At 45.3% G+C, this 14633-nt stretch overlaps 1 protein-coding gene across 2 annotated transcripts in view; it reads left to right on the top strand.

Moving 5' to 3' along the window:
- The window catches only part of ROR2 (receptor tyrosine kinase like orphan receptor 2), a 203202-nt gene that overhangs the window by 170905 nt on the left and 17664 nt on the right, over positions 1-14633 (top strand). For both annotated transcript variants that reach the window (XR_006792083.3, XM_045882141.3), the window contains exons 3-4: positions 1465-1752; positions 2560-2590. Coding sequence is in view for 1 of the 2 variants with exons in the window: in XM_045882141.3 (XP_045738097.1) it covers positions 1465-1752; positions 2560-2590 (319 nt within the window). In the remaining variant the exon portion in view is untranslated. The remainder of the gene's footprint in view (positions 1-1464; positions 1753-2559; positions 2591-14633) is intronic.

Genomic DNA, 14633 nt, shown 5'->3' with positions numbered 1-14633 from the left:
AGAAATCAAGCCAAAAGATTCAGAACATGAATATAATTTATGGTCATTTTCAGATTGCTCTATTACCTTAGTTTTGTCTGAAGTGAGTCCCATCTCCTCACGGTTGATTGTCTTATCTGTCTAGCCTTAGGTTTTGTGTGTGTGTTATGGAATTTTAGCACGCATGTTTATCTTAACAGCGTAATCTCCCAGCTCTTGACCTACACCACGCATGTACACACACACATGCATCACACACACACATCACACTACACACCACAAATACACCACATCACACCCACATACCACACACAAACACACCCCTCTCTCTCCTCTGCCATCTGTTTCACTTCCTCTTGTTCCCCATGGCCTGTGTCACCAGCGGAGAGTCCCCATCCCTGGTTGGACTGAGCCCCACACTCCAGCCCCCCAGGCTCTGTATTCCGGGTCCTTCCAGGCCCTGCTCGCCCCCAGCTTGGAGCCCTGCACAGCTTTTTCCTGCTCTTGCCCCACGTGCAGCAGGACAGAGCCTTCAGCAGCCCTCAGCCTTGACATCCTTGTTCTCTCCAGCCCAGGGATTAGCTCATTTTCGAGGATGTGTCTGTTTTGCGATGAAGTTTTCCTTCTTGAGGCTTGTACTTGGTGGTGCGGCAGGGGGGAGGATGGCCTTTCTGAGCGTGAATCACATCATGAATCAGTGAGATTAGATTAGATCTAGTGCTTGCAAAGAGAAACACAGTTGATCCTCGCTTTGGGGTTCCATATTTTCGAGCTCCCTACTGTCTAAAGTATACCTGTAACCCCGAAATCGGGACTCACTGTGCCATTGTGTGGTCATTCACAGACCTGCCCTGAGCCGTGAAAATTTAGAATTGCCCGATGCACATGTGGCTCGCTGAGGCCCAGCAAGATGACACCTGCCTACCTGTTCCAGCTCATGTTGTGAACAAGTGTCCTTTCTGTGGTCTATATAGTCCTAGGTTTTTTGCTTTTTTTTTTTTTTTTTTTTTTGCCTTTTGTTGGTGACCTCGCTGTTTTAAATCCTCCCAGTGATGGTGCTGAAGTGCAGTCTGGCGTTCCTAAGCACCAGAACGCTGTGATGTGTCTTACGGAGAAAACACGCGTTAGATAAGCTTCCTTCAGGCAGTGCTGGCTGTGAGCTCAATGTCAGTGAATCAGCAATACATATTAATAAGATGTCTTCAAACAGAAACACACGTAAAGTGAGGTTATGCCACGATTGATGAAAATACTGGGACCAGAGGCCCAAAGGAACCTAACTCCGTATTTCCCCGGGAGCAGTGGTTTGCTAATTCAGTGTTCTCAGAACATTCTAGAACTTCAGTACCGCCAGTGACGGGAAAGGACTGTATTTTCGTGAGAGGACGTGGAAGCCCTCCCCAGAGCAGGTCACAGGAGACGCGCCGGGCAGCCCCTTCTTCCAGCCCGCACTCAGCTTTGTTCTGTGACCGCTCTCCTCTGCAGGCTACTTTCTGAACTTTCTGGAGCCAGTGAACAACATCACCATAGTCCAAGGCCAGACGGCCATTCTGCACTGCAAGGTGGCCGGAAACCCCACCCCCACCGTGCGGTGGCTGAAGAACGACGCCCCCGTGGTGCAGGAACCCCGGCGCGTCATCATCCGCAAGACGGAATACGGTTCCCGGCTGCGAATCCAAGATCTGGACACGACGGACACCGGCTACTACCAGTGCGTGGCCACCAACGGTGTGAAGACCATCACCGCCACTGGCGTCCTGTTCGTGCGGCTCGGTGAGTCGGGGCCGCCCAGGCGTGCGGTTAGCACATGGCAACGCTCCCGGCCCCGGGACAGGAGATCAGTGTGCACTTTGAAAGTGAACACGCCCAAGGCCGCAGGAAGGAAACCACTAAAACCATTCCCCGAGGCCTCTCGCATTGTGCACGAGCTCCCGGCTTAACCTGATCCCCATTTACTAGTCATAAAAGAAAATAGGCACACATGGAGTGGTCTGGAAACCTGGAGTGCAGAAAATAACCCCAGACGCAAAGGTGAGCTTCGAGGCTGAGGGGGACGGTCGCGTGGCAGGAGGTGGCCCCCCGGAGAGGCCGGCCGCGCTGAGGGAGACAGGCAGTTGCTGGGCACAGAGGCCTGGGCCCCGCTGGGACCAAGGGCCGGAGCAGGGTGCGGTGACGGTCCCCCCCGCGTGCGCTCGGCCCAGGTGGCCACGGGGAGCCACGCGTCGGCTCTCGTCCCAGTGGCGAGATGGTCTCCGCGCTGCCCCAGCCCCGCCACACAGGCTCCAGACCGTTCGGGCCCCAGCTGGGAAATAGATCTTGTGAATCAAGGTTAGATGAGGAGAGAGCAAGAAAAATACCCCCAAACGTTTCTGCATAAACAGAGAGCGCGCCCCTTCCACATTTCGTGGCTTTCGCCACCCCTGGCGTATGATCTCAGGCAACAGCAGAGCCTGGCCGGAGGGCGGCTCCCCACAAATGAGCACACGGGGCTGAGGCCGCCTTTGCCATCGGGGGCATTGGAAAAAAGTTTGATTCCAAATTGTGAAGTATTAATAACCTGTCTTTTTTTTTCCTTTTTAGGTCCAACACACAGCCCAAATCATAACTTTCAGTAAGTATCTGTTTCCCTCAAACCATTTTCTCATTCCCCGAGGGTTTCCGTTATGGAAGAATCCAGGATTGAAATCCAGCAACGACATGTCTTTGCCGAATTTGCTGGACGTTGACTGGACTTCACACAAGGATGGCAACGTGCTTGCTCTCGGCTTGGGCCACCGCTGGAGTTTCCATGGCTTCGCGTCAGTGAGAAATGTCATGGGGGTAGTGGTTGCTAGTTCCTTTCGGTGATCGTGACCTCACAAGGCAGCTGGAAGGGGTCTGGACGCACAGGCCAAGTTGCTGGGGACACCAGGGTCCTGGAAACAGGGAGGCGCTTCTCACCGAAATCCCAGCACCACCCACAACCGCACCACCAGCCGCCAGTCTATGACGGGTGTGGCCACGGAGCCTCAGGGCGTCCTCCAGTGTAGGCGGGTGCCAGACCCCCCTTCGGAGGTGAGGACACTGAAGCTCCAAGCCTGGCTTGTGCATCTTCATCAAGCCATGGCTGGGTCCTGGCTGTGAACCCAGGTGTCTTTTCCCTGTTACCTCATCTCTCCAGGTACCCGTCCATTTGGGGAGATTCTCCTCTGGACCCTATACGTTCTGTCATCCTATGCCCGAGAACCACTCTCTTTGGGCTTGTGTTTGAGGTTAGCAGGGGCTCCTGGGCTCCCCATGTCTTGTCCAGACAGATCAGAGAGCCATTGCTTCACCTCCAAATGTTGTGAACAGTGACACATACTACGTGTTGGTGAGCGTTTGCTCTTCTGTGGCCCCCCAGCTTCTCGTCAGCACTGGCCACTGGGGTGGGTGTGTGGACAGGGGCCCAGAAGCATACACTGGGCACCATTTGCAGAAGGTAGATTTTTTTTTATTCTTATGTTAATCCCCATACATTACATCATTAGTTTTAGATGTAGTGTTCCATGATTCATTGTTTGTGCATAACACCCAGTGCTCCATGCAGAATGTGCCCTCCTCAATACCCACCACCAGGCTAACCCATCCTCCCACCCCCCTCCCCTCTAGAACCCTGTTTGTTTTTCAGAGTCCATCGTCTGTCATGGTTCGTCTACCCCTCCGATTCCCCCCCTTCATTCTTCCCCTCCCGCTACCTTCTTCTTCTTCCTTTTTTTTTTTTCTTAACATACATTGCATTATTCGTTTCAGAGGTACAGATCTGAGATCCAACAGTCTTGCACAATTCACAGCGCTTACCAGAGCACATACCCTCCCCAGTGTCCATCATCCAGTCACCCCATCCCTCCCACCCCACCCCCCACTCCAACAACCCTCAGTTTGATTCCTGCGATTAAGAATTCCTCATATCAGTGAGATCATATGATACATGTCTTTCTCTGTTTGACTTATTTCACTCAACATAATACCCTCCAGTTCCATCCACGTTGTTGCAAATGGCAAGATCTCATTCCTTTTGATGGCTGCATAATATTCCATTGTATATATATACCACCTCTTCTTTATCCATTCATCTGTCGATGGACATGCAGAAGGTAGATTTTTGAGAACATCCTATGCTGAGCGGTATTGTCAAAGCATTTGTCCTTAACAATCGTTTGTGCGTAGAGCGAGGCAGGGGGAAATTGTATCAAGACCACAGCTAGGAGGCTTTGGAAAAGGTGTCCATGATTTCAAAAGTTGACCTATTTTATTTTTTCATACTTAGACATCTTACATATATAAATATTATATAATATAGATGTGCAATACTGGAAAAACAGGTAAATATAATTTATGTGTAGTAGAATGTAATTTATTAAATATGTAAATATCAACTCTATTTGCATATTTAAATTTTATATAAAAACTCAGCAATATTTTTGCATTTGTTTTCTTCTGGTTTTTAATTAAGGATTCAGTCAACACATTCCCATCTATCATTCGGGCCGTTCTGGTAAAGTGAAACTTTCCGCATCCCGTCCCCGAGGCTTGTGCCCTGGGACTGCCTCCATGGTCTGGTGGGAGTGCTGGGGCAGGACCTCTCTCCGAGTCTAGCACGTGTATGTACCTGGAGAGATAGCCCGTCCCACTGCTGTTCACTTTCTTACCCAAGGGATATTATACTTGACAAGTCTGATGAGCGGGGTGTCTGCATATTTTAAATTCCCCTGATTGTCTTTCTCCCTGTCTCTGTCCCACAATGACGAGAATTTCCCTTGTCCCACGTCCTCCCTGGCCACCCTGTGTGTGTCCCAAGATGGGTGTTCGTTTCTCTAGGGGAGATTCGGAAGAATAGACTTGCAGAGGCAAGGGATGCACCTTCTTTTTAAAAATTTTTATTGTTATGTTAATCACCATACATTACATCATTAGTTTTAGATGTAGTGTTCCATGATTCATTGTTTGTGCATAACACCCAGCGCTCCATGCAGAACGTGCCCTTCTCAATACCCATCACCAGGCTAACCCATCCTCCCACCCCCCTCCCCTCTAGAACCCTCAGTTTGTTTTTCAGAGTCCATCGTCTCTCATGGTTCGTCTACCCCTCCGATTCCCCCCCTTCATTCTTCCCCTCCTGCTATCTTCTTTTTTTTTTTTTTCTTAACATATATTGCATTATTTGTTTCAGAGGTACAGGTCTGTGATTCAACAGTCTTGCACACTTCACAGTGCTCACCATAGCACATACCCTCCCCAAAGTCTATCACCCAGCCACCCCATACCTCCCACCCCACCACTCCAGCAACCCTCAGTTTGTTTCCTGAGATTAAGAATTTGTCATTTCAGTGAGGTCATATGATACATGTCTTTCTCTGATTGACTTATTTCACTCAACATAATACCCTCGAGTTCCATCTACGTCGTTGCAAATGGCAAGATCTCATTCCTTTTGATGGCTGCATAATATTCCATGGTATATATATACCACATCTTCTTTATCCATTCATCTGTCGATGGGCATCTTGGCTCTTTCCACAGTTTGGCTATTGTGGACATTGCTGCTATAAACATCGGGGTGCACGTACCCCTTCGGATCCCTACTTTTGTATCTTTGGGGTAAATACCCAGTAGTGCAATTGCTGGATCATATGGTAGCTCTATTTTCAACTTTTTGAGGAGCCTCCATACTGTTTTCCAGAAGGGATGCACCTTTTTTATAAGCGATCCCACCCCAGAGGCACGCACGGGTTGCTTCCTTGCCACGTGAGGACCCGTTTCTCCTTAACTTCTAAGGTGATTACCAAATATGTTCATGTTTGCCATTCTGAAGAGGAAAGCCCAGAGTGGCCACTTTATTCTCCCTGCCCTGCCACCAGGCGTGCTTGCTCGCCGATGGACGTTTCTTGACACTCCTGGTTCCTCTTTGTCAACTGTCTCTTCATAGTTTTTGCCTACTGCCCTAACATTGTTCCTTACTGGTTTTTAGTAATTATTTATCTCATGTCTTGATCATACAGAAATTAAAATTTTTCTCTCGTTAATCAGTAGTCACCAATAGTTGTATGGTTTTTGTGCTGTGTCTTGTGAAAGAACACCCTAATTTCCTTGAAAAATTCTGATGGTATTTTGATTGGAATTATAATGAATTTTAAGGTAAAGTTGGTGAAAATTAACATCTAAATTGAATTGCCTGCCAAGGACCACTTTCTTTGAACTTTTCTTTTTCTCCTCAACATTTTTTTTTAATTTTATTTATTTGACAGAGAGAGAGAGATAGCAAGTCCAAGAGCGGGAGGGAGGGCAGAGGGAGAGGGAGAAGCAGACTCCCCGCTGAGCAGGGAGCTCGATATGGGACTCGATCCCAGGACCCCGGGATCATGACCTGAGCCGAAGGCAGACGCTTAAGCGACTGAGCTGTCCAGGCGCCCGAGATCTTTTTTAATACAATACTATCACTTTCCCTCTAAGTGCCACCCAGGCGCCCCCTACCTTCTTTTTAATTGCATTTGCTAGGAACCTCTTTTACTGTTCTTGTCTCACCTTTTTTTTTTTTTTTTTTTCCAACCTTTCTGTGTTGCTTTATGCAGGTGTCTTGTAAATAGCATGTAAGTACACTTTTTTGGAGGTTGGTGAGGAGGGTTTTCCGTTCTGGAAGTGCAGGGTGTAGTGTGTGTAAGTTAAGTTCATTTTATTTTTATTTTTTATTTTATTTATTTTTATTACGTTAGTCACCATACAGTACATCGTTAGTTTTTGATGTAGTGTTCCACGATTCATTGTTTGCGTATAACACCCAGTGCTCATTTTAACAAATGTACAAGATTCATTCTGAGTCAACCCCTCTTTAATCGGCCTTGTGCCTACTGAGTGAAGGTTAGTTGTTTCAACTGGTGCAGACCATCTTGCGGGAACATCTGTCCCTGTCTCCCTGTCCCTGTGGGCGTGAGTCCTCCGGTGGCCACGATCTGGGAGTGGAATTGTAGATGTACACCTCCCACAACTCCAGGTACGGCCAGGCGCCTAAGGAACCTCCCAAGTGGCTAAGGAACTCCTGGTCCGTCCAGCAAAGCACGAGTTCTTATTTCCCCACATCTTCCAGCACGGATTATCAGAACCTAACATTTTGCCCATGTCTTGGGTGTCAAATAGTAATGTAGAGCAATTTTACATTATATCTCACTTCTCTAGTAAATAGAGAAGTTGAACATGTTTTGTTGGCTTAATAGCCACTGAATTGCCCGTCCATATGCAGTCTGTCTCTTTATTTGCAGATTCCGCGTTTGCACGTTTTCTTACTCGCTAAAATTTCCTTGTAACTCCGAATCGGTCCTCAGGCTGTTTTTGCTGTCACTCATGGACATGGGCAGAGCAGTGAAACATGGTTGTCGCTCACGCACACGTTACAGCTGAGGTCTGTGTTCTTGTCTCAGCTACCGCACGGCAAACACTGTGTTTTCACAGCCGGTTCGCATTTTGTGCTTTCCGTGGGTGATTTCGCCGTGTAGGACGGCCCTGAGCACAGCGCTGAAGTGCTCTCTAGAGTTCCTGAGCACCAGAAAGCTGGCATGGGCCCCATGGAGAAAACTCGTGTGTTAGATAAGCTTCCTTCAGGCGTGAGTTACGGTGCTGTGGGCCCTCAGCTCGACGTTCATGAATCACCGACACACATAAAACAAGGTTATGTATTGATTGGATACTAAAAATGTTATGACCCCAGACTTGCAGAAAACCATCTCTGTATTTCCAGTAGGAGCCGTGGTTCAGTATTTTCTTATTCAGTGTTTGCGACGCCCTTATAGAAAATAATTACTGCAAATAACCAGAATAGATTGTACTTTACCCATTTTTCATTAGGTTATTTGTCTTTTTCTTATTGATTTGCAAGAGTTTTAAACTGTATTCAAGATATAACTTTTACATAGCTTTTACTCCATCTGGAATGATTTTTATGCTGGTGTAAGCTGGGCCTCTATTGTTATATTTTTCTATATCAGTGGCCTAGTCTTTGGCACCATCTAATGAACAGCCCCATCTGTATTCATTAAATTTAATGTCACCTCTGTCATGTGTGAAATTTCTGTACATGTGGATCTGCTTCTGAGCTCCATTCTGTTCCAGTAGCTCCTGTACTTGGAATAATATCACAGTATTTGGACAGTATAGCTTTGCAATATATCTTGATATATGTAGAGAAATTTTCTCACTCTGCTGCTGTGGACTGAATTATGTCTCCCCCCATCCCCCCCAAATCACACATTGAAGCCTTAACCCCCTGGGCCATGTACAGTATTAGAGGTATGGCCTTTAAGGAGGAAATTACAGTTAAATGAAGTCATAAGGGTGGGACCCTGATCCTATAAGGACTCATGTCCTCACAAGAAGAGGAAGACCTGTCAGAGCTCTTCCTGTCTACCGTGTGAGGACACAGCAAGAAGGTGGCCGTCTATAAGCCATAAGCTGAAGAGCCTGGCACTTTGATACTGAACTTCTCAGCCTCCAGAACTATGAAAAGTCAGGTTGACCCGTCTGGGCTATTTGTTACAGCAGCCTGGACTGACTCATACATCCCCGTTATTACTCTACCATTTCTTTTAGATTTCTTTGCCGTTGTCTTTTACTCTTCCATCTGGATTTTTGTCAGTTTGTATTTTTATTGGGATTGCATAGTAGAAGTCTGATTTTTGCAGTTACTTTTTCAGATACTAAGGTGATTCTGTGTTTTTTCTCCTTTGAACATATTAATATTATGCTACAAAATAGAGCTCCTAGCGTTGAGTCGCTTTACAGTTCCGGCCTGAGATCCACTCGATCAGGGTGAGTTATTCTTTCAATGGGCTGCTGAATCGATCTGCTGCTTTGTGCTGGAAGACGACCTTCTATAATCAGGTTATCTTGTAGTCTGATGTGCCCACGCGTGATTGTGATTGTCTTTCAGTAGACTAACCTCCACCTCCTTGGGACATCTCTGGAAATTAACCAAAACCAAGACAGAAAGAGGGGAGGTCAGTGGGCTTGAGACAGATTTGTCCACAAGTTCTCCATTTTTGTCACTGGAGTGTCCCTAGCTCATCCCATCTGTGACTCCTCTCTTGGGCCATTCCTTAGGCTCTTCCCTTGTTGGACCAGCAGTGGGCCTGTGCCTGCAAATGGAGAGCTGAACAGCGAGTACTAGTGGGGCCTCGGTTAATCCCCGAGTGCAGCAGGAACAGCCGTGGTGATCCCCCTCCAGGCTCACTGCCCCGGCAGCTGCCCTCACACAGCCACACTGGAGACCCCAGCAGAGCGCTGCACCCCAGTTCACGTGTGTCGAGCGAGATGAAGGGATTTACCGCCGTAAAAACCCTGCTTTTCCTTTCATGCTTTTGAAGCGAAGGTGCAGATGGGGAACAAAGGCTTTAAGGCCAGGCTGGGACTGTACAGACACGGTTCAAAGGCGCATTATTGCAGCTTACTCAGGTAGCAGCTTGGATAGCATGCGGGGATTAATGGGAGGCGACGTGTCTCATGTTTCATTTATGGGCTCCATTGTCATCTGCTCTTTTGAAAACTGGTTCGTGTTCATGGTGACAGGCCTGTACGTACACCGCAGGGTAGCCTGGTGGCATGGGCATGCGGTGGCCGGGGCAGGGCAGGGGGGGCCCCTGAAACCTGCCCTGGTTCCTGCATTGCTGTCCTGGGCCAATGTCATGGCCACACGTGTGCACAAAGGGAGACGTGTTGTTCTTTTGGACAATTACAAGTTCTGTTAGTGATCGGCCTCTGGGAAATCGTCTTCCCTGGAGCCGTGTCCTGAGCCCTTTTCTTACTTCACAAAGTGCAGGTGACTCCAAGGCTTTGGCCGCTCACCACCCATATTCTCATTGCCCTAGAAGCCCCATTCCCAGTCTGACTATCTCCCCATCTCTAGGGGCATCTCCGGGCGGATGACTCAGAGGCACCCCACAGTTGGCATGTCTAAACAGAACTCGGCTATCTGCTCCCTCCTTTTGGGGAACTGTCATAACCGAGTTCAAACTTTATCCTAATTATAGGAAAATAGCACTATTAAAAAAAAAACCACACACAAACTGCCAACAAGCCAGCGATTAAAAATGACTTCAGGAGAAATCAAGTTGCCTTGCCGTTGGTAAGTAAACTCGCTCAGGCAAAAGGCTGACACTGAGCATTTGATGTTAAAGCCATTAAACCACCAACCTAATCAAACTGAGCTGGAAGGAGGAGAGAAGCCAGTCTGATATTTTTTTCTCTGTGACTTTTTTTTTAAAGATTTTTATTTATTCATGAGAGACAGAGAGAGAGACAGAGGCAGAGGGAGAAGCAGGCTCCGAAGGAGCAGGGAGCCTGATGTGGGACTCGATCCCAGGACCCCGGGATCATGACCTGAGCCGAAGGCAGACACTTAACCGACTGAGCCACCCAGGCATCCTCTCCGTGACTTCTTATCATGATAGGTTTGACTTCTCGGAAAATGTAACTCCTTAAATCCCATAGTGCCGAACTTGAATAAAAGATAAAAACTTAATCCATTTTAAGATTATGTGATGCAGGCAATTAAGTGACAAAGAGCCCATCGTGGGTAAAGTCAGAGAACACACACACCCTCCTTAATTCAGACCACATAGCGACCCAGACAGAAGTGTTTGCACTTTAGCAATAACGATGGTATTAGTACTGGACGTGGAGTAACACAGTAAATGCCTCCGCTTGGTCTTTTTGTTTTCACTTGAGCCCATGCATGAGCTGTTATGCCCTAGTATGTATGGATGAGAGCTTTTCACGCACTGACCTCCAAAGTCACACAAGGAAATACCAACCTTCCAGGGTTTGCCTGGGAGGGACCAACCCCTGAACACAGTAGAGGAGAATTACACTTACTCCCAGTGAACTGGTAACACCCGAGCCGCCATTTCTCTGCCCTGGCCACCTCATGTGATCTTGGCCTTGGAGATGGTTTCTGAGAGGTTCTGCTAATGGGGTTTTTATGACCTGAATGTTGGTGTTGGGAGTGTTCAGTTTGACCCAGTCGACACTTTGGCCACATCTAATACAACATCAGCATAACTGGATGCTAGGACTATTTCCTCTTGGAATTAGAAATATAAAGCATGTTGTCTTATTTTTAAGGAAAGCATTCATTCATTTAACAAATTTGTATTAAGGGCCGACTATGTGCCGGGCCCTGTTCAAGGTGTTGTGAATACAACAATGAATGAAGCAGACAGAAACTAAAAGTTCCTGCCATGGGGTGCTTACATCCTCTTGGGAGACTCTTGTGTCTGGCTTCTTTCATGAAATGTAATATCTGAAAGATTCTTCCTGTGGTTTATTCCTCTTTATTGATGGTAAGTATTCTGATTTATGAAGATACTGCAAAATCTTTATTCACCTGTTGATAGACATCTGGGTTTCCAGTTTGGGGCAGTTACAAATAAGGCTGCTTTGAACGTTTGTGTCCAGGTATTTTTGGGAGCATGTTTTCATTTCTCCGGACTATATCCTGGCTGTGGGATTACTGGGTCAGATGGTCAGTATGTACATGAACCGTAAGAAATGTCCAAACTCTTCCCCAGAGTGGTCTTTCCATTTCCTGCTGCCACCAGTAGTGTGTGAGTCCCAGCTGTCTCACATCCCCACCAACTTGTGGTGTCACCTGACACTAGCCTTTCAGCATCTTGTGTTGTGATGATTCGTGGTGGTTTAATCTATATTTTCTCATCACCAAAAGTGGGACTGTCTTTTCAGGCCGCACTTTTCTGATGTATCTCTTAGGCTTTTGTCCAGTTTTACTGTGGTGTTTTTCTTCCTATTGAGTTACAGGGGTTCTTTATATATTCTGTACACAATTCCTTTGTCAATGAAAAGATTACATAAAATGTTTTCTCCCAGTCTGTGGTTTGCCTTTTTAGTTTCTTAATGCTGTCTTTTGATGAGCGGGAAAATTAAAAAAAGTTTTTTAAAAATCTGTTTATTTATTTGAGAGAGAGAAAGCACGAGCAGGAGGGGCAGAGGGAGAGAGAATTGGAAGCAGACTCAGCGCTGAGCAGGGAGCCCGACATGGGGCTCGATCCCATGGCCCTGAGATCAGACCTGAGCTGAAACCGAGAGCTGGCTGCTTAACCCATTGCGCCACCCAAGCGCCCCAGGAAACTTTAATTTTGATAACTCTAATTTATCATTTTTTTTTCTCTTATGCATTGTGTCTGAGAAATCTTTGCCTTTGCTTACCTTGATACAATAAAATATTCTCTGGTGTTTTCTTCTATTAGTGCTATAGTTTTAGCTTTTATGGCTAGGTCTCCGATCCATCTCAAAAGCATTTTTTGTGTACAGTAGGAGTTAAGAGTTTAAGTTTATTTTTTCCATATGAATATCTAGTTTGGGGCGCCTGGGTGGCTCAATCAGTTAAGCATCTGCCTTTGGCTCAGGTCATGATCTCAGGGTGCTGGGATCGAGTCCCACATCGGGCTCCCTGCTCATGGGGGAGTCTGCTTCTCCCTCTGTACTCTCCCTTTCTCTCTCTCTATCTCAAAGAAATAAATAAAATCTTTAAAACAAAACAAAAACAAAAAAACCCTGAATATCCAGTTCTTCCAGCACCGTTTTTAAAATGATTGTCTGGTCCTCCTTAAATGCCTTAGTGCCTTCATTGAAAATCAGTTGACCATAGGTTAGGGTCTATTTTGAGATTCTCTGTCATGTTCTATTGATCTGTCCTTATATCCCAATATTACATTGTCTTCAAAGTTGTAACATTGTGGTAAATCTTACAATCGGATAGTTCAAATTCACCCTCATTCTTCCTCTCTTTCATGATGTGGCTATTCTATTTTGCATTGACATGTAAGTTCTAGAATCAGTTTGTCAATTTCTACAAAAGTCTGAACTGGGATGTTTTTAACTTTCCATTTCGAAATAACTCCCAATTGTACAGAAAAGTTACAAGAAGAGTAATTATAAGTAATCCCATATCTCTTTACCCAGGCTTGCCAACTATGATTTTGTTACATTTGATTTATCATTTTCCTGTACATATTTGTAATTATTCCTTTTCCTGAGCCACTTGAGAATTCGTTGCATTCACTATGCCCCTTTTCCCTTTATACTTCAGTGTGTATTGATCTTAGGATCAATCTATTTCCTTACAGAACAACAGCTTCAAATTCAGGGTGTTATGTGAGAATTGCCATTCATTTTCCAGTTTCTTTAAATGTCCCAGTAACGCTGTGTAGACCCCCTCCCTGGGACAGAATCCTCCCCTTGTTGGCTTTAGTGTTCTTTAATCTGGAACAGGTCCTCAGCCTTTCATGACATTGAAATTTTGATAAATGCAAAGCAGTTATGGCACAGAATGTCTCTGAATTTGAATTCGGCTGATGTTTACAATGGTCATGATTAGACGCTGCATATGCATTTTTTACTTTAAAGTATATAAGCGATGTTTCCTTTTCAGGGTCACACATCTGGAGGTACGTGATGTCAGTCTGCCCCTTATTGGTGCTATTAATTTTGCTCACTTGGTTATTTTCTCATTATATAGTTTTGTTTCTTTTTCATAATTTAAAGTAATTTGTGAGGAAATCCTGCTAGGATTTTGATAGGTGATATTGTACTTTGGAGAACTGACTTCTTAAAACTATTGAATGGTCCACCCGATGAATATGGTATATTTTTCTATTTATGTAGGTTCTCTTTTCTTTCTCTCTACAGTGTTTTGAGATTTTAAGTGTGGAGGTCTTGTACATATTTTATTAGTTTTTTCCAAAGTATTTCAGCCATTTTTAAGTGTGTAACTCAGTGGTATTAAGTACATTCTCGTTGTTGTGCAACCATCACCACATGCTCTCCAGAACTTTTTCATCTTTCCAAACTGAAACTCTGTATCTGTTGAACAATGGCTCCCCATTTTCCCTTTACCCCGATTCTTAGCAACCATTATTCTACTTTCTGTCTCTATAAATTTGACTACTCTTGTGTGCTTTTAACGTTATTGTAAATGACTCTTTTTAAAAAGATTTATTTATTTATTTGAGAGAGAAAGAGAGAATGCGAGCAGTGGGGAGAAGCAGTGGGAGAGGGAGAGAATCCCAAGCAGACTCTGCACTGAGCACAGAGTCCTACATAGGGCTTGATCCCATGACCATGAGATCACAATCTGAGCTGAAACCAAGAGTCAGATGCTCAACTAACTGAGCCACCAAGACACCCCTGGAAATGATATTTTTTTAAAAATTTCATTTGCTAATTGTTACATAGAGAAATACAGTTGATTGTATTGACCTTATCCTGTGGCCTTACTAAATCTGTATCAGTTTTAGTAGTTTAAAAATATATTCCTTAGGATTTTCTCTGTAAATTATGACATCAGGTGTGAGTAGAAACAGTCTTATTTCTTCCTTTCCGGTGTATAAGCCATTTATCCATGTACCATTTATCTCTCCATTGATCAGTTGATCACTCTGTCTCCTGATCATAATGGTTAAGACTTCCATGGCAATGTCAGCTAGAGTTGGTAAGAGCATACAGGTTTGTCTTTTTCAATGTCTATGGGGAAGATGTTCCTTATTTCACCATTAAGTAACATGTTCCTTGTAGGCTTCTGATAGACGCCCTTTTTTAGAGTAAGAAAGTGCTTTTTTGTTTGTTGAGAGTTT

Source organism: Mirounga angustirostris, unplaced genomic scaffold (assembly GCF_029215605.1).
Source record: "Mirounga angustirostris isolate CCGP_5_RB_7025 unplaced genomic scaffold, mMirAng1.0.hap1 SCAF_15, whole genome shotgun sequence".
NCBI lineage: Eukaryota > Metazoa > Chordata > Mammalia > Carnivora > Phocidae > Mirounga > Mirounga angustirostris.
This window is presented reverse-complemented; position numbering and strand designations above follow the sequence as displayed.